Source organism: Equus quagga, chromosome 15 (assembly GCF_021613505.1).
Source record: "Equus quagga isolate Etosha38 chromosome 15, UCLA_HA_Equagga_1.0, whole genome shotgun sequence".
In the NCBI taxonomy this organism is placed as follows: Eukaryota; Metazoa; Chordata; class Mammalia; order Perissodactyla; family Equidae; genus Equus; species Equus quagga.
Genome location: NC_060281.1, coordinates 71,021,263 through 71,041,428, shown reverse-complemented (window position 1 = coordinate 71,041,428; position 20,166 = coordinate 71,021,263). Strand labels below are relative to the sequence as shown.

General features: G+C 46.5%; 1 protein-coding gene and 1 long non-coding RNA gene across 3 annotated transcripts in view; one reads left to right on the top strand and one right to left on the bottom strand.

The window, feature by feature from the left end:
• Nucleotides 1-493: 493 nt before the first annotated feature.
• MLXIP (MLX interacting protein) overlaps nt 494-20,166 on the top strand; it is a 57,849-nt gene continuing 38,176 nt past the window's right edge. The window contains exon 1 of one of the 2 annotated variants that reach the window (XM_046638942.1): nt 494-1,029. In XM_046638942.1, coding sequence (XP_046494898.1) covers nt 617-1,029 — 413 coding nt within the window. In that variant the 5' untranslated portion in view covers nt 494-616. The remainder of the gene's footprint in view (nt 1,030-20,166) is intronic. The other variant, XM_046638941.1, reaches the window with a different exon arrangement.
• On the bottom strand, nt 11,350-16,263 carry LOC124226123 (uncharacterized). Its single transcript, XR_006885203.1, has 3 exons — nt 16,023-16,263; nt 15,069-15,421; nt 11,350-11,492 (listed from the first exon to the last, which is right to left on the bottom strand). It is a non-coding gene; the product is annotated as an uncharacterized LOC124226123 (long non-coding RNA).

Below are 20,166 nucleotides of genomic sequence, written 5' to 3'. Positions count from 1 at the left end.
AGCGACTCAGTCTTCTCATCAATAAAATGGGGACAATAACGACAGCACACAGTAACATTCGGGACGAGCTGGTAGGACGCAGTTCCGGGCCCTGCAAGAGAAAGCGGGACCTGTGAGGGGGAAGGAGCCCCACCCCCACCCACCACGTGGAGCGCCCGCCCCGCCCGCAGCAAGGCCGCAGGGCGATTCTCCGGAACGCCGGGCGGGGTCAGCGCGGCCCGCTCGGCCAACGCCTCTCCCAGGCCCCGGCACTGGCGAGCGGCACCACCCAGCCATCACGTCCCGCAGCACCCGGGGCGGCCCGGAGGGAGGGGGTGGCGAGGGGCGGGGCCGGGAGGCGTGGCCTCCGGCTCTCCTCCTCTCTTTTTTTGTCCGCCTAGATGCGGAAAGGCTTCCCTGCGCCTTTAAGGGGCCGACGCGGGCAGCCGATTGGCCGAGACGCGCCCGTGACGTCACTCCGGGGCCGGCGCCGAGGCGGCCCCTTCGGCCCGCGCCCTCCCCCTCCCGCCCCGCCGCGCGCTCGCGGACGGTCGGCGCGCGGGCTGGGCCGGCGCCCCTCAGCTTCGCTCCTGGCGTCGCCCCGGGCCCCGGGGGATGCCCCCGGCCGGGTCCCCCCATGGCCACCGACGTCTTCATGTGCTCCCCGCGCCGGCCGCGCAGTCGGTGCCGCCCGATGCTGCTCAAGCCCCAGGTGCCCGAGGACGACGACGACTCGGACACGGATGAGCCGTCCCCGCCGCCCGCCTCCGGCTCGGCCACGCCGGCCCGGGCCCAGGCGAGCGCCGCGCCGCAGCCGTCCCGGGCCGGGTCGGGCCGCGAGGAGCCTCCGCGCCGCCAGCAGATCATCCACAGCGGCCACTTCATGGTGTCGTCGCCGCACCGCGAGCACCCGCCCAAGAAGGGCTACGATTTCGACACGGTCAACAAGCAGACGTGTCAGACCTACAGCTTCGGCAAGACCAGCTCCTGCCACCTGTCCATCGACGCCTCGCTCACGAAGCTCTTTGAGTGCATGACCCTGGCCTACAGGTAGGGACTCGGCGACCCCCGGCGGGCCCGGCCCGCCCCACCTCGAGCAGGGCTTCCTTCTTTGACAAAACTGGCGTGGAGGGCCGAGCCGCCTGGGGGCTCCTTGGCTTCACGCCTTCCCTTTGGGTCTTCCCCCTTCGGGAGGAGTTAGGGTCTGGGGTCCCCAGAGGAAGCGAGAGCGGCCGGGGTCCTGGCCTCTTCTCCTGTCAGCAGTGCTTGGGTTCTTCCGGCTCCACGTTCCCATCCAGGCCTTCCCCTCCAGTGTCCCCAGGCCACCGATTTTGGGCAAGAGAGAGGTGTAAATACAGGCTGCACCTTATGTTACTCGACTCTCTCCGCCCCTTACCCCAAATGCTTTGTTTCCAGCAATATCGAGTAGTGGCTAAGATCACCTGTCCAGGGGGTGGCTTAAGCACTGGCTCCACTGTGTTTAATGGTTGTGTAAAATCTCAGAGCCTATTTCCTCCTTTATAAAGAGGGGATGACAGTAGTATCTGCCTCCATTGGCTGTTGTGGGGATGGAATAAGATAGGTAAAGTGCTTATTTCAGTGCCTGGCACATAATTGGATGCTCCATAAATGTTGGCTACTTTTCTTATTGTCCTGGCAGAGGGAAGCTGGGTCCCCTCACATCCCCCTTATTGGAAAGCCCTTCTCCAACTTGGGAGGGGCCCTGGATGCCTCCTAGGAAGGCGTTTGGAGCCACAGCTGTTGGAGGTGCAGTCTGTCCTCCTGGCAAATTGGAGGGTTCTCTGGCCAACCCTGAAACATGATATGGGGATGTCAGTGTTTAGGGCAGGCATCCCAGACACCATCCTGACATGTGGATTTGGTTCCAGGAGGAGATCCCTTTTTCCTAAGTCACAGAGATGCCTGACCCTCAAGGATTAAGACGTCTTTCCATTCTCTCATCCTTCCTCAGTGTGTATGTTAGGTATTTGCTTCAGGTAACTTCTGCCTCAGCGACAGAACTTCTTTGGGCTAGCTGCAGTGCATAGCAGCCCAGCCCTGCGCAAAGCTCATGATAGGATCTGTGCTGAATGGGAGTTATTGCATTAGTAACTGGACTGGCTGGGGCTGTCTTAGGTCTACTCTGCAGGCAGCGCAGGAAGAGTTTCCTAGGAGACTCCAGAAGCAGTGTAAAGAAGAGCAGGAACAACCCCCCGCTCCCTCCTTTTGGAGAGCCCTGAGCCCCAGATATATCCAAGTTAAAACATTACACATTTACCTGAAGTTAAAACACTAGATACATGGCTCTGGGTGGCATTTTCCCCCTCTGGAATAAATGATTAGTCAACTTGTTCCTTTGTTGTGTTCCTGAAATGAACCCCCCTTCCTCTCCTGAAGGGTTCTCTGATGATTGTACATTACCCTTAGCTCTTCTCCCATCCCCTTACGTGACACATTGGTCAGGCTCTGCTCTGATTCTTTGGTCCTGCCGGCTTCACCTGGCACTGAGCCTGCGAAGATGTTCTGTTTTGTAAAAAAGCAAATGGTATTGAGATTGCAGCCCTGAGCCGTCTTTTTAGCCTTGCTTACTCAGTCTCAAATTTTGAGCACTTCCATTGGAATCAAACCCAACTAGATTGTAGCATGTGCTACACTTTGAGAGAGCCCTTTCAAACAAAACTAGAGGTGAAGGACAGGAATGTTTTATTAAGAGAACTTAATCCTCATTTTTATTTTAATATAAACTTCTACATGTACAGGGAGAGAATGGATGACTGAGTAGCAGGCGGCATGGGCTAACACCAAAGAATTTTAGTAGTGGCATATTTTTTTTACTTCTTTCAAAAATATTTTGGCACCTGGCCATTGCTCAGTTAACTTTCTTCATTGAAAAATGCACCCTTAGTTTGTTTCAAGACTTACCTTGCCCTTCAGGACCTCCAGCCCCGCTGGCTCTCTTGCTTTGCAGGTATTCCCTGTGCACAGATCCTGCCTCTGCAGGTCCGCAGTGAATATCTGCCTAGTAATTTCTCATGAAGATGCTCTTTGTCTCTCTATGGGAGGCTGATTTGGACGGTCCCCGAGTTTAGTTGGCAGTGTGGAACTTTGGTACAGATTGAGAGAGGAATGACTCAAAACCAGTTGTCTGTGCTGTATCCTTTGGCACGGAAAGCAGCTCGAGAACAGAACTGAGTTTCTGACCTTAACTGTCCTATCGTGACCACTCGCTGGCTTTCTGAGAAGTAGGGTCGAGGTCGGGGGCAGGGAGGAAAGAAGACTTAACCTCTCAGGTGGTCTAACTTCATTTTCAGTGGGGTTTGAGGCTTCACCACTGGTTTTCCAGGTTTTCTCCTTCTCCTTGGGCTGAGGGGGAGGCCAGCTGGGCCTCCTCTTCTGTGCGACTGTTTCTGGCCTAGGCTCTTTCTAACTTCAACTTCCTGTCGGTCCCCTGGCCTCTTCGTTCAGCTGCCTAACTCCCTGGTACACTCTGTGCTTTCTTTTGGTTTGGTTTCCTGTTAACTGCCGCCTCCCAGCTGTTTCCAGATGAGGCTGAACAGCTCTTTGAGGGGAGGTACTAAGGGCAGGGGAAGTTGTGGTTATTTTTTCCCCAGTCCCGTGAAGTGGTCTGGGGATTCTGAATGTGATCTGTTCCTGAACATGCAAAGTCTTGAACTCCCAAAGGGTCTTTGGCAAGACTGACTTTGGGTGGGGAATAGGGTGTTTGAGGAATCGGGACTGTGTGTGAGTGTGCCCAGTGTCCTATCTGGGTAAGTAACAGTGCATATGGGATTCCGGCTTCGTGCAGCTGGCCTTAAAATCCATGTCCCTGGGGCCGGCCCCGTGTCCAAGTGGTTGAGTTCGCGCACTCTGCTTCGGTGGCCCAGGGTTTACCCAGTTCGAATTGTGGGTGCAGACATGGCACCACTCATCAGGCCGTGCTGAGGCGGCATCCCACATGCCACAACTAGAAGGACCCAAAACTAAAAATACACAGCTATGTACTGGGGGACTTTGGGAGAAAAAAAGGAAAAATAAAATCTTAAAAAACAGAAAATCCATGTCTTTCCCACTCTCTGGTGCTAAGTAGCCCTATAGTGAAACATCTCGATTTGATCCTACAGCATGTGCTCAGGTATTGAGACATTTTGGAGGGGAAGAAGTTGCCTTTCCCCAGGGCAAAACTTAGGTGATAGAGGACGGGGAATAAGCCCATGGCTTACCTTTTCTAAGCCTTCCTGTCTGCCACTGTAAAATGGGGAGGCTAAAACTTCCCTGCAGGGTGGATGTGAGGATTAACTGAGATAATTCTGAACATGTCCAGTACCTGGCAAAGATGACGCAAGAGGAGGTTTAACAGGCTGAGTCCAATTCTGTGTCCTCATTCAACTGACATTTATTAGAAGCCCAAGTTTCTCATCTGTAAACGGAGGGAAATAACGTATCTGACTAGGATCTTTTAGTGTGGCCCTCAAATGCCTGCTTGACAAATACTAAATAGCTGCATTCTTGCTTTGCCCGTACTTTCTAAGGCTCCACAATGGAGCTATGTACTCTAGAACATAGTTCATGGTTCTTGCCCTCTTAACATTTTAAGGAATGTCACACATGTAAATCACCCACACAGATTCTGAACACGTCTCGTAGACAGCTTTTTGTGGTTGGTTTTGGTTTCACTTCTCTACCTTTTAATGTAGTTCTTTATTAGGGTGTTTTGGTGTGAATGTCTCAGGGAGTAAGAGAGGGTCTTTTTATGTATATAGAGATAAGCAATAGCTTTTTGGACAGTGGGTTTCTGCTTAAATGTGTATTTGAGGAGACCTTTTCATTTGGACCTGTAAGACAGCCTTGGAATGTTGCCCCATATATGTATGCCCTGTATAGTGACCCTCTGTTCCTGCCCAAGGTGGGAGTTTCTGCCACACCTAAGGAATAGCGGGGATTAAAGGTTTAGAGCACTATGTCCTCCAAATTGTAAGTTTTCAACAGAGGAACTTTCTAATGTAGCCAGAGTGACTAGTTGTGAATGGAACCATTCCCACGAATGACTAAATTAATGTTCCTCTTCTGCAACCGTGCTGAAAATAAGCAGTGTTTCTTCTCTTGTGCTTTCTTTAGTCTTTAATCATTGCATAGTGTGCCGTTAAAGGGTGTGCACTGAGATAGGAGTGAAGACTCCAGAGGTGAGAAAGACAGTCTCTGTCCTCAAGGAGCTCACAGACTTGGGGACAGATAAACAGTTGTAGAACAGTTATCAAGGGCTGTGATAAAACATGTGAACCAGGTCTAATGGCAGTACCAAGGAAGGGTGCCAAAACCAGACTGAGTATGTGTTTCCATAATGGGTATCAGTGTGGACAGTTTCCCCTGACATCAAGTTAATACTTATCTCCCCTTCCCCATGTGGCTAGCTGTCAGAAGTTATGGATCATATTGCCCAACCGGAAGCCCCAGTGTTCCTTTAACCTATCTTCTCCACTTCAGTAGCACAGAACCAAATTTCCTTTTTATATAGAGGCTGATTGGCTAATTACCATCTGGAAGGGGGAGGAAGGGGGATAAAATTGGGAAGAGCCTGGGAAAAGAGGTTAGAGGAGAAGATGGAAGGAGTTTATTTGCTAGGGTGGGAGAAGGGAAGAGAATTTACACTAACTGCATACTATTATGTCCTAGATTCTTGTTACATTATCTTAAGCAGTTCTCACAATTATCCTTTCAGGTAGGTGATGGGGGAATTCTTATTGTTCAGATTAAAAAGGAGAAAAAGAAGGAAACCTGAGCTTAGAAGTTAGTTTGCCCTGTCTCTGAGAGGTTAGGCAGCTTGTCCAAGGCAGCGTCTCTGGGGCTTACCTCCCTCATCTGCTGGCAAAAGCCTGCACTTCTGTTAGAGGAGGTGAAAGTGCTAATTCCTCTGCTAAGGCATGGAGAATCCAAGCTGGGCTAAGTGAGTGCCTCTAGGCTGCTCCATGCCCTTCCATGTGCTGCCCTTCCCACTGGTGAAATCCTGCTCTTCCTTTAAGACTTAGCTCGAGTGCCAGTTGCCTTAGTAAGTCTTCCCAAAGGGAGCGAACCCCATATTCCTCTGTAACTCTGTGGCCCTTACTGATCCTGCCTCATGTCATTACCTAGACCTGACTTGATCAGGATTCCTGCTGTCTTCACCTTTGACTTTCCCACAGAGCCTAACAGTGTCTGCTACATAGTGCGTGATTAGGAAATATATATGGAGTTGAAAAGGAAAGCTTAGAGACCTGGAAGCCAACATCATAAAGTTGCCTCTGGCGAACGTTGTTCATCTTCAGCTGTGCAAAGACAAATACAGCCTCTGTGGAACAGTGCTTTAGGGGACTTTGGTGTGGAGTGGGACAGTGGGCTAAGTGCTTTTGCCAGGTGGGTGTTTGTATTGTGGCCCACGTGGACTGGTGTGGGAGGCAGATTAATGCCCCCACCCCAAGATGTCCACGTCCTAATCCCCAGAACCTGTGAGTATGCTAGGTTTCATGGCAAAGAGGAAGTGAGGTTACTACTCAGCTGCGTTTAAATGGGGAGATTATTATCTGAGTGGGCCCAGTGTCATCACAAGGGTCTTTAAAAGTGGAGAGGAAGTCGGAAGAGAGAACCAGAGAGGGAGCAACGGGAGAAGGACTTGGGCTGATGTTGCTGGTTTTGAAGATGGAGGAAGGGGCCATGAGCTAAGGAATGTGGGTAGCTTCTAGAAGCTGGAAAAGGCTAGGAAACGGATTCCCCCTAGAACTAAAGAAGGAACCCAAGCCTGCTGACATCCTGATTTTAGCCCCGTGAGACCCATTTTAGATTTCTGACCTCCAGAACTGGGGTAGTACATTGTGTTGTTCTAAGCCATAACGTGTGGTTGTTTGTTGTAGCAGCAATAGGAGACTAACACTGACTGGTTTCAAAAGTTTCTTGCGGTAACATTCTTAAACACATAACTCAGGTTTCGAAGTCTCTCCCAGCTCTTCTTCCACTGCTGGGGAGCAGAGCGGCCCACCCTGGATTACACTGAATTACACTGAGTGTATTAGGCACGAGTTCAGAGGATCTAGTGACAGGAGGGCCCTCATTGTAAAAGGTAAAGTCTGTAAGGTGGGCTGTTTCCTTGTTCCCCAGGACAGTTCATTTTACTTATTTTTAATGATTCATATCATGGCTGGTGAAAAATTCAGAGTGTGAGCTCCCATTCCCCAGAATTGAATGACTTCTTGGGTATATTTTTTGTAGTCCAGACAGCAAATAGCTTAGGTGATATTTCCTATCCTTTGTTGGAATTCTGTCTATGGCTAGAATTCCAGGCCACAGGACTTGGGTTTTGGGCAGAGTTCTTTTGGCTGCATGGATCAGGGACCCTCTTGTGCTGGCTTGTGTAATGGGGGTTTATTGCAAGGATCAGGAAGGGTGCTAGCAGTCTCACACAACTCCAGGATGCCTAGGCCTGCTTGACTTCGGTGGAGACTGGAGCTGGGTTCCAAGCTCTTCTGGGTCCTCAGCCGGGGGAGTTTGTCCTTCTTTACTAGTTCACCCCATTAAGTGACGGCTCCTCTATCAGGCCCTGCTTTTCTTTGCGGTCTTACTTCTTCCACTCCCAGCTGGCTCTGTCACCTGCTGCCCTGTTTCTTCTCTGCTTCAGAGCTACTGCTTATGGGAGGTTCTGCATCTGCCTTACTGGAGCTTGCCCATGGCCTGTGTTTCACATAGAGACCTCACTTAGAGCTTCCTATTACTGCCAGTGCTCTTTGCCAATTGTCTAATTAAATTAGCCCCATAGCCTCCAATTCAGATGTTTGAGGGAGAATAGCTGCTTCCTCCTTCACTGAGCAGAATGTCACAGGCCACAGAGCATGAGTCTGGCCCTGGTCTTTGGACTGGCTGTTCTTTTCAGAAGTATTAATCAGGCCTCTCTTGTATGCCAGGCACTGGTGTAGCCTTGGGGATAGAGTAGTCAACAGGACAGATGAGTCATCTCCCCTCATGGAGTTTATGTTCTAGTAGGGGAATCAGTAAGCAAATCAGATTTATGGTGTTAGTGCAGTGAAGAACTTAAAACCAGATGAAAGGTGGAAAGTGATAGGGGGTGGGGGAGGGTGTTCAGAAATCTTCTGAGGAGGTGACATTTCAGGTTGAACTGAAACCTGAGTGGTGAGTAGGAGCCAGGCGTGGATAGTCATTCCAGGCGGAGGAAGGGCCCGAGGCAAAGGCCCAAGGTGGAATGAACTTGGCACATTCGGGGCTAGAAAAAAGGCCGGCATGCCTAGAATGTTGAGGGCCGGGGTGAGTGGTAGGAGACAAGACTGAGGAGGCAAGGGGCCTGGCTGGCCGTGGTGAGAAGTTGAGATACTCTGCTCATTGCATTGGGCAGTACCTCGTTGAGGCTGCTCTGTGGAGACTGGATGATGGGGGCCGGGAGCAGAAGTGGGGTGCCAGTTGGGAGGCTGTTGCGCTCCGTTCTCAGACTAGGATGGCAGCATGGAAGTGATGAGAAGTGGATGGATTCAAGGTGGGTTTGGACTTCCTGATAGATTGGATGTGGGGGGTGAAACAAAGAAAGGAATCAATAGTGGCTGAAGTTTTTGGCCTGCGCCACGGGTCGTTATTGAAATGAGGAAGCTGATGAAGGCCCAGTTGACTGTGTGGCTGGTGTGTGTTTTGCTGAGGACACTGCTGTGCTGCACGATGAATGTGGCTGCCGCAGGCTGCCTTGCCGGTGGGGCAGCTTCCGCGGCAGGGGCTGCAACGGGGCTGTCAGTGTAGGGGGCACTACAGTCGCCCAGTGAGGTCCTCACTGTCGCCAAGAGCAATTCTCCACTTAGCCCTGACCAGTCGAGACACCCTGGATGCTTTCTTCTGTCCATGCTGCTCTATCTTGCCTCCCTAACCGCTGCTGGGCCTCGTGAGGGCGCCCTTTGGGGAGGGGAGGTTTTGGAGTGCCAAGCTGGCATTCAGAACATAATGTCTTTCCCCATGAAATGTATATGTCATATATCCCAAATGGTAACTTTACTCAGTTGGGTCTGGTTGTGGTAGAGGAATACTGCCTGGTCTTGAATGCCCTAAAGAAACTTCTCCCAAGCTAGTGTTCTTAATGTATTTGAGGTTAGACTGCACTATCAGGAAAATCTTCTAGAAGGAGGCAGTGTAGAAGGGGTTATTTTGGTAGTTCCAGGAGGGTGTCCAAGATCTCGAAAAATAACTCCAGAAACAGAATTCCTTGTTAGCTTTTGAGTCTCAGGAGTAAACATAAAGAATCCGTTTGAGTAGTGGTGACGAGGAGAGCTGAGGAGTGAAGGGACGGCAGAGAGAACCAGCTGCTGGCAGAAACAGAGGTTTTGGGCGGTTGAGCTGCACTGGAGAGGGGAAGCCATGGGGGTTTTGGTAGCATGTCTTCACTGTTGAGGAATATTCTGTGAGTAGGAGGATCCATTTTGGGAGCTAGTTCGGATTTCTTCCCTCGGGGGCTTGTGGGCGTAGGGGAGAAGGTGACCACTTTTGGTTTGTCACCATGAGACAAGCTCGGTCATCAAAACAAAAACCAAATTCTTATGTAGAAAGTAGGGGAATTAACTCAGTTTCTAGATATTTACCCAATAGTCTAGCATTTTGAAAAAACAACCTAAAGAACCTCTTCATATGCTCTTGTGATAACTGGCCCTTTTACAAATGGACTACCTTGTCTTAATGATTGGCAGTTGGGACCTGCTCAGATAGCTTGATACTAAGCTTTTTAGAGAAAGTTGATTTGTAAATCCCTTTTATTTATTAAAATGAAACACTTCCAATGAATTCTTAAAATGTATATGATTATATTACTTTGCTGTTTTAAACAACTATTTTCTGGTTGAATAGCAGGGACTTTTAAATTGCCTCCTTTGTTTAAATTATTAAACAGGTCTTTGTCTTAGAGTAGGACTCTTTCATCCACTTGTAGACAGACAAATTTTGGCTGTTTTTTAGAAACTTCACTGAGGTGTAATTTGTATACCATGTATCTCCTGTATACGTATGTCATTTATATACCATAAAGTGCACTCGTGGTAAGTGTCCAGTTCACTGAGCTTTAGTTGTGCGGTTGTCATCACAGTTGAGTTCTAGAGCTGGATCCCATCAGCTCGCTAAGATGCCTCATGCCCTTTTACGTTTAATCCCAGGTCCCAGCTTGGCCCCAGACAACCGGTACTCTGCCGTGTGTGTCTAAGGATTTATCTTTTCTAGGCATTTCATATAAATGGAATCATATATATGGCCTTTTGTGTCTGGCTTTTTTCACTCAGCAAGGTTCTTTTTCAAGGTTCATCCATGTTGTTGCACATTTCAGTAGTGTGTTCTTTTTTATTGCTGAATATTCCATTGTAATAATATACTACATTTTGTTTACCCATTCATTGACAGACATGTTTTTTAGAGAAGCCTAATACCTTCATTATTTGGGTATTGACTTTCCGTTTCCTATGATAAACTTTTCTTACAGATTCAGATAGGAACTTGCTTATAAGGTGAGACTAGGAAATGGCAGTGAATATGGTGGAAAGATGATTAGATTGGACGCCACAGGACAGCTGTGCCACTGGTGGCAACAGGTCACTTAGCTGCTCTAAGTCCTGGTGTCTCCAACTGTAAAACAAACAAAAAAAAGCAAGAGGAGGGTGGGGGGAGGTTAGACTAGAATCATGGTTACCAAACTGATTTTTGTTCCACGAACCTTAAGTTTTTGAGAGATATTGCCTTAGAAACAAATTGCATCCAGCAATAAAAAAGAACACACTACTGAAATGTGCAACAACATGGATGAATCTCAGAAACATGTTGAATGAAATAAGCCTTGCCCAAAAAGAGTGTATGCTGTTCCATTTATATGAAGTTTTAGAATAGGCAAAACTAATCTACGGTGAAAAAAATTACCTCGGTACTTGCCTCTGGGGGGGTTTGGAGAGGGGTTGACCAGGAAGAGGCATGAGAGAACTAGGATGGGGGTTACTTGGTAGGGATGGTGTGCGCGTTTGTCAGAACGCGTTGAACGGCACACTTAAGATTTGTGCATTTTATTATATGTAAATCTTACCCAGCACAAAAAGAACCATTGACAGTTGTTGAACTCAGAGATGAAGTGGACTGATGCCTGTGTCTTACTTGGAAATGCTTTGAAATAGTGGCTCTCCAGCTTTTTGGTCTCAGGACCCCTCTGCGCTCTTCAATATCGAAAACTCCAAAGAGCTGTTGTTTGTGTGGATTAGAGCTATTGGTGTTTACTGTATTAGAAAGGAAAACTGAGAAAAATGTACAATATTTGTTAAAGCATTTAAAAATAAACCCATTACATGTCAAAATAAACAACATATTTTTGTAGAAAATAACTATTTTCAAAAAAAAATGAGTGACATTGATTTGTACATCTGCAGATCTCTTTAATGTTTGGCTAACGTTTAGTTAGAAGACAGCTGGATGCTCGTATTGACTTTTGCATTCATCTGTTGTGATTTCACGTCTGGAAAACTTCACCACAGGCTCTTGAGAGAATAAGAATGAAAAAGGCAATTAACCTCTTAGTATGATTTTCAAAATAGTTTTGATGTCATGGATCCCTGAAAAGGCCTCAGGGACCCTCAGGAGTCTCCATATCACACTTTGAGAACCACTGCTTAAAAAAAAAAAAAAAAAAATGGTGGATGGATAGCTGAATTTGTAATATAGTAAATCTATCAAAGTTAATTGTAGCATCAGGTGGTGGGTACACGGGTGTTCACTGTACAGTTCTTTCGATTTTTATGTATATTTTAAAATTTTCATAATGTTAGAAAAGTGAGATAAATTGCATTTATTTAAAGAATGACCACTGTGGCTTTATCATGGGCAAATAAATACTTTAAAAAATACTGAAAACAAGTCTTTGAATGAAGTACTGACCCATGCAACAACATGGGTGAACCTTGAAAACATTTTGCTAAGTGAAAGAAGCCAGACACAAAGGACCACCTGTTGTGATTCCATTTATATGAAATGTCCAGATTAGGCAAACCCATGAAACAGAAAGTGGAGTAGTGGTTGCCAAGTGGAAAGGAGAATGGTTAGTCACTGCTAATGGCTTTTGGAGCCAGTGATGAAAATGTTCTAAAATTAGAGAATGGTGACGGCAGCGCAAGTCTGTGAATATATGAAAAACCAGTGAACACTTTTTGTTTTGTTTTTTTGGTGAGGAAGATTGGCTCTGAGCTAACATCTGTTGCCAATCTTCCTCTTTTTGCTTGAGGAAGATTGGCACAGATGTTAGCTCAGGGACAGTCTTCTCTGTTTTGTGTGTGGGATGCCACCACAGCGTGGCTTGATGAGCAGTGTGTAGGTCCACGCCTGGGATCTGAACCCGTGAACCCTGGGCTGCTGAAGCAGAGCGCGTGAACTTAAACACTACGCCACCAGGCCAGCCCCCCATGAAGACTTTTAAAGGGTGAATTTCATGACATGTAAATTAGGTCTCAATAGAGCTGTTATTTAAAAAGATATTCAAAACACTTGAGGTTTTTGGCATTATCTTTAGGGAATCTGATTTGGCAAGCACTGGACCATGTGATCTTAAAGATCATAAATATGTTAGTGTCTGAAATTCTCTAATTCTGTATCTTCCGTCTCTTCTGTGTACAGCAAATGAGAGAATGGTTGGGAAAGTGACCTGCCCTGAGCATTTCCCCAAGATCAAAATTAGCTTAGGAATTGGTCTCTCCAACTTGCCCTATAGCTTGCCAAATCACCCTCTTTAAGGTTATCCTGTTAAGATCTTTTTTCCTCTTAACATTGTCTGGGTCAGAGGTCACAAACTCAAATGACCACAAGGACCAGGAAATAAAGTGGACCATCTGTAAGGCCAAGAGGACCTTTTCTGTTTTTTATTTTCCTCCTTTTGATAAAGTCATGGTTACAGAGAAATATTTTTTTCATTTTGACAACCATGCAAGCATAAACTGCAATTGACTTGGCCTCAGTTATGGAAAGGTTATAGGGAGTGGTGGGGTTTGTGGCACACTAGAGAGTGTTTGCCTGGTCTAAAGGAGGCAGCCATCACTCAGCTGCAGGTGATTCTTGCTATTTGAGAATGTGAGCCCAGTGTGATGAGATCTGGTACATTATTTTTTTTAAAGATTGGCACCTGAGCTAACATCTGTTGCCAATCTTCTTTTTTTTTAAATTTTCTCCCCAAAGCCCACAGTACATAGTTGTATATTCTAGTTGTGAGTGCTACAGTTTTTTTTTCAGGAAGATTAGCCCTGAGCTAACAACCACTGCCAGTCCTTCTCTTTTTGCTGAGGAAGACTGGCCCTGAGCTAACATCCATGCCCATCTTCCTCTACTTTATATGTGGGATGCCTGCCACAGCATGGCTTGATAAGCGGTGTGTAGGTCTGCACCTGGGATCCAAACCAGTGAACCCTGGGCTGCCAAAGCAGAATGTGCAAACTTAACTGCTGCACCACTGGGCTGGCCCCGAGAGCTGGCATATTTGAAAAATTGAAAGAAATCTGAATTTGTATGTGAACTCTGCTTTTAAATTTGGGTTCAATTTGTAATTTAATGTCAGAGTTCAGGTATTAGTTATTCTGGGAGAGTAAGTTTCAGCTGGGTTGAACCTAGTTTAGAAATGAGTCTTGGTCTAAGAGATGAAGGGGTGTGTTGTGCTGTTTTACCGCAGCTCAGCTCAGGCCTAAGGAAAATCTTTTTAGGTGTTCTCACTCTTGTATGTACCTATTTAAAGTCGCAGGACCATAATCTTCTGAATACACCATCTGAGACTGTCTGCCTGGTAAAGCCCAGTGGTATGAAGTTACTCTGAGGTGTGAGGAGCGCGCACAGTTATTTTAAATACTCTTGTCTTGGAGCTGGAAGGTTGATTCTCCATTTTCTGAAATTCCTAGCTTTACATTCCATTTTGGACTGTTACCCCTTAACTTCACCACCATGCTTGCCTGGGGTGGGCTCTTTTCATGGGGTGATTCTGGGGTAGAGGAAAGGATGGTAATTTGACTTAACTGCAAACAGTTGATTTCGTTATAGTTGAAACAAAATTATATCTTTAAGTTAGACTGAGGAGGTCCCTTTCTTGGCTCTTGTTTAAAGTTTCTAACCTACATGTTTGACATTACTGCATTCCACGCCTCTGGCTTTGCTTCCCCAGTACAAGTATGTATACTTGTGCCTGTGTGCGTGCACACGTGTGTGCATTTGGGGTGGTTAAGAAAGGAATGGACATGCCCACTTCAGAATCCTCCCCCTCACACACAGATCCACACACAAGTGTACTCGGATTTTCTATCTGTGTTTGATCTGATCTCTAAAGGTGTCGGCCGATAGCTTTCTGGTGCTTAAAGGCTGTAGCTTGTGCTCCTCAGCCAGATGGAAGCAGACTCTGAGTTTATCAGAGGTGCAGTGCTTCCTCTGCTGAGACACGTTCACTGAAAAGTTGGGGAATTCGTTTTCTCAGCTTAGGACCTTACTTTTTGGAATTTGACTGTATTTCCAGGCCTCCTTCCAGGAAAAAAAAATCCCAACACCCAGAGATAACCACTGTCAATTCCCTAATGTTTATCTTTCCAGACCTTGTGGGTTTTTTGTTTGTTTTTCATTTTTTTTGGCATGATGAATGTATTTTTTTTCCATTTAATAGATTGTGAACACCTTTCCAAGCTCCAGAATATTCATCTGCAATATTTTTTAGTGGCTGAATAGTATTTCATTGTGTGGAGGTGCTATTATTTATTTAATCCGTCTCTGTTGGTCATTGAGAATATTTCATGGTATTTTTGTGTGACTTGAAGGTGTTTCTGGGCCCCTGTTCCAGTCATTTCTGTTAACATACCCCAGGTTGGCTACTTTCTCTGAGAGTGTCCCTCTGTCTCCTCCTTCCTTTACCCTGAGAACCTTTCAGCAGGACTCTTGAAGAAAGCTGGCAGTTGGGATTGTCACCTTAGGTGCCCTGCCTGCCTTGTCACACCCTTCCACCTTTACGATAAGGCGTGTGTGGAGGAAGGTGGTGAGCAGGTACGCAGCTGAAAAGTAGCCTTTGTTCTGTGCCCTGGGCTGCTGTTAAGAAAGCTTACCGCATTTTCACGTGTGTCCCTACAGCCTGCAGAGGGGCAGGGGACACACAGTTGGTGTTTGACACGCCCAGTAGCAGCATGCACACCTGGACCGGGGCCCAAGCTTGAATGTCCATCCATATTGTGCCCTGCTGGTTGGCAGACCCCTGAGGCCAGGGCTTCGCAGTGATGTGAGCAGGTGAATGCTGTCCCTTTGCTTTTTGTTGTTCCAGAGGCAGGGAGAGCATCGAGCTTCTCGAAAGGTGGTGATTTCAGCTGAGTCCACTTGGCTTGGTGAGCTCACATGCGATGGGGAGCTGTGTGGATGCACTTTCCTTCGAGTTACAAAACACAGCACTGGCATGACTTGGTACCTGGAAGGAAGAACTGGCTCAGCACACTGGAAAACAATTCAAATACTTTCAGTCACACTGCGTGCAGAGGTGCTGATCTCTGGCTTTGGCAGCCTTACTCGTCGGTTCAATCAGTGTGGGGTTTCTGGGATCCCATCTATCCCACCCCCTGTATTGCTGGCAGAGTGTGTGGTGGAGGGGCTGAGTGAAGGTGTGAGGGGTTTGGTTATGTTTTAAAAACTGGATCAGGTCATTATGACTCCTGAGGCCCAGTGGAGAGGTTCGGCTGCCCCCTGTGGCATCCACGTCCACCCACTACGTTCTAGTGTAGGAGTGCTTACTGAGACTCCATTTCCGAGCCCAGCAGGGCCTGGTCCCCAGCCTCCCAGCTCGCTCTCTGATTGTTCCCCTGTCTAATGGACCAGTCTGTTTCCCTTTAGCTTTGGAATTCATGATTTTCTTTCCCCATGTGAAACCTTGGCATAAGACTTTGTCCCATGGGAAAAAGGCCTTCTCATAAAAGCAAAGAACCCAGTTATCAGCCCAACCTCTGGCTTGTCCTTGGCATTGTCCTTGCACAGTACATGAGAGCCAGTAGGCAGGTGGTGCTGGGGAAGCTCACCTGTGCTATGCACGGCCTCCTCCAGACGCTTCTCAGAGCAGCGCACCAGAGACCTACTGATGACGGTTGAGCTGGCTCGGCCCCGTGTGAGCCAGCTGCTTTTTGCTCAATGGCTTTGTTTGCTTATCTCTGTTTTTGTGCTTGTTGCTGGCTCCTTGGAGATTTGGGTGTGTGTGTATAGTTCTTGGGATGATTGCTGCTGACTGGTAAAATATGGATGAAGTGATCAGGGCAGGGTGTGGTGTGAAGTATTGTAATCTGCTGGTTTCCCCCCAGTTCTTCCCTGAAGAGAGTGTCGTTCTGTTTCCTGTCCTAGAGGGCCTGGGGAGCAGCTTTCAGGCTCTTGTATAGCTGGGAGCAGCCATCCTGGCTCAGCAGCTCTAATTGAGGTCTTGGGTGTGCTGCCCTCCCAAATTGACTGGAACATTGAACCAACAGGCCTGTAGAAAAACTTGACGTTTCAGCCCTGTATTCTTTGTTGGCTAGGATCACTGGAAATATATCAGCAAGTGAGACTCAAATATGTCCTGGGAGCTCCAGCTCCTGGGTAGGAGATCCATGGCTGCCAAACAGCCAGCTCCAGTGCCGTGACATCTCTGACTGGCAGCCGACCTGCCTCTGTTGCGTCACATGGATTGGCTGATATCAGTTTATGTATGTATCTTTCCCTCTTTCTAATGTGATGTCTCAAAGTCATGGGGCCTAAGGGGTAGAAATTAGGAGAGGAGGGCAGGTTTTTCAACTGGCTCTTGTTGGGCTGTTGCAATCTCCTGACAAAACCATCATTGTTTTGAATAAAGCACCAGTTGGTTTGGTTTGAATCGCTTCGGTCCTCTGAAACTGGCTGCTTTTCTTCCACCTCAGCCGCGTTCCTGAGGGGACATGGGAAGAGGACTGCCCGTTCTAGAGGGAGAACCTGCTTTCCTTTCCCATCTCTGCTCAGCAGCATCTTAGGTGATCAGTTAACCATTCCAGAATAGACAGCTGTGTCCTGGTCAGTGGGCATCCCAGGCTGCTCCTGAACCCCAGCTGGGTCGCAGCCATCGTAGCCTCTTGGCATGGAGCTTCCAGGAATCAGGCTGCTTGCTTGTGGCCTCAGCCTCACTTGGCACTTGAGGACCTGTACAGGAGACCACCTGCTCTGGCCAGGTTCCCCACCTGCTCTCACTGCTGCCTGGCTGACCTTCCTGCCAACGTGTTGGCCTGGCACCTGTCCCTATCATATGTATGATGCTTCAAGCCACGTAGTTAATTCGAAGAGCAAATGATTCCTCTGGCTGGCTTCCCAAATGCAGTCCCTCAAGACTGGGAGCAGAAACTCAGTGTTGGGTTCTTTCTGATGCTGACTTAGGTCTCATTGTCTTACCTCTACCCCTCGTTCGGTTTCATATTTGTGTGGTCAGATTAGTCATATCCAGCTGTGTTTGTGGGCATCCCAGCCTCATGGGTGAGGACAGCAGGAGCTCACGTGGAGGTGGAGGTACCTCACACAGTGGTGAGAAGACCCAGACTGTTTCCTCTCTCAGAGTTGGGAACTTTGCATTTGAATGGATAGCTCTCCAAAGCAGTGTGGCTCGCAAAGTGGCATTTGAAGGGCTTAGGAGAAATGTGGAAATGCAGTCTGAAAAAAAATTTTTTTAAGACCCCCAGCCCCAGACAGCGAAGTTAAAGTGCTTTTTCTCAAAGATGGAGCTGCAAAGACAGGAGGAGATTATATGTGGTGGACAGAGCTGCATGGGAGGGTAGTAATGTAGAAATGACCCTATCCACACGGTTAGTTCTTACTCAGAGGCAGGTTTGGGAACCACCTACGTGGTGTGATTTGAGGAGGACAGAAGAATCTATAATGAATCTAAATTACTTCTTTTGTTCAATCCTTTGAGTTTTGTGGGATTAAAGTTGTACAACTATTAAAATTTGTTTGCAGAGATACCTTACTTATTTGCCCCTCTCTTAAAGAATACAGCTTCCTGTGATGTAAGCTAGTTTTCCAGATCACCATTGTTTATTTCATTAATCATCTCTTTTATAAAATTAGCCATTTTTAATGGAAAGTGGAAATCTCAAATGAATAATAATCTTCACTGCTTTCTTGAGCATATTGAGTGTAATATAACTTTTGATTATTTAGAAACCTATTTCTGAATATTATTCATTGTATTATTATACTAACTTCTTTAGATTCTTGCACCGCTAGAGTATATTTGGTTCTCTTCTCAACGCTTGTGGGCTCTCTCACGGGGAGGGTTTTCACGTCTAATCATTGTCTCCTCCAGGCTGCTGGCTGCCGCTAGCTCTGCAGAGAGTTGGCCACTTACCCTCCCTTTTTGTCTGGTGCCTCCCACTTTCTGTTGGTTTGCATAACTTGTTAAATTGAGTGTAAAATAAGAGTAATTAACTTAGTGAGGGTTTAGAGACTCTCCTCTGAGTCAAGTGCACAGACCTTTATTATCTATCTAGAACTATTTTTGCTTACTTCTATATAACTAAAGTAAGCTCCACATAGTTGTGAGATAATACTATACATATAAACTTCTTTCACAGAATAATCTTAATTATTATCCAGTTATATCACTGCAATTTGTTGACCAGATTAATTTGTATGAAGGATAGAAATTATCTGCAAATCATAGGAAGAGGCAAAGGAAAATGACAGTATATTCTTATTTCTGAAATGTGGCAAATAAAAAAATAACTCCAAATCAACATGGTGCACTGTGTCCTCTGGGTAATTGAGTGTTATTTTCTATTAATTATGAGATGGAAATTCACTGCCCCCCCACCTTTTTTTTTTTTGAGGAAGGTTAGTCCTCGCCTAACATCTGCTGCCAATCCTCCTCTTTTTGCTGAGGAAGACTGGCCCTGAGCGCACATCCGTGCCCATGTTCCTCTGCTTTATGTGTGGAACGCCTACTACAGTATGGCTTTTGCCACCGGTGCCATGTCCGCACCTGGGATCCAAACCGGCGAACCCTGGGCCACCGCCAAAGCAGAACGTGCGAACTTAACCACTGTGGCACCAGGCCGGCCTCTCCCCTTTTTGAAATGGACATAGTTTTGTGGAGGTTCCTCTTCAACCCTCCTCCTCATTATATAGGAATGCATACTCATAGTCAACTGGAGAATTCAGACATTTCAGAAAAATATAAAGAAAGGAGCAGAATCCTCTGAAACACTCTTCTTGGAATTATATACCTAGTTATTTTGTTACTATCTCCTTTTACTGTGTAGGTAAAAATAGTCCTTTGCTATCATTTTCAGTTGTCTTTTCAAGAGCAAAAGTTTTTTTTTGTTTTTGTTTTCTTTTAAAGATTTTATTTTTTCCTTTTTCTCCCCAAAGCCCCTCTGGTACATAGTTGTATATTCTTCGTTGTGGGTCCTTCTAGTTGTGGCATGTGGGACGCTGCCTCAGCGTGGTTTGATGAGCTGTGCCATGTCCGCGCCCGGGATTCGAACCAACGAAACACTGGGCCGCCTGCAGCGGAGCGCGCAAACTTAACTACTCGACCACGGGGCCAGCCCCGCAAAAGTTTTTAATTTTGATGAAGTCCAATGTATCTATGTTATTTTTGTTTTTTTTGGAGTTCATGCTTTTTTTGTAGTACATATTTAAGAAATCTTTACCAAACCCAAGGTCTCTAAGATTTTTTCCTATGTTTTATTCAAGAAGTTTTATAGTTTTAGCTCTTAAATTTAAGACTATGATCTATTTTTGTGTATGGTGTGAGGTAAGGGTTGAGATTCAGTTTAAAAAGCAGTTTGATGAGTGTTCTTGTTATAGCTCTTCTCATTTCACTTTTTAAATTATTTTCCAAGGATAAATTCTTAAAGGTAAAACTGTAAGATCAAAGGATATTCACACTGAAATCTTTGATATGTGTTGCCAGACTGGTTTTCAAAAGCAATACCAATTAGAAAAGACAACCTCTAGAATGGGAGAAAATATTTGCAAATCATGTATCTAGTAAGGACATGTATCTAGAATATATTAAGAACTGTACAACTCAAAAGGAAAGAGACAAACAACCCCATTAAAAGCTGGGTAAAGGACTTGAATAGACATTTCTCCAAAGATATCCAGCTAACCAATAAACACACGAAAAGATATTCAACACTGTTAATCGTTACCACACTGAGACACTGC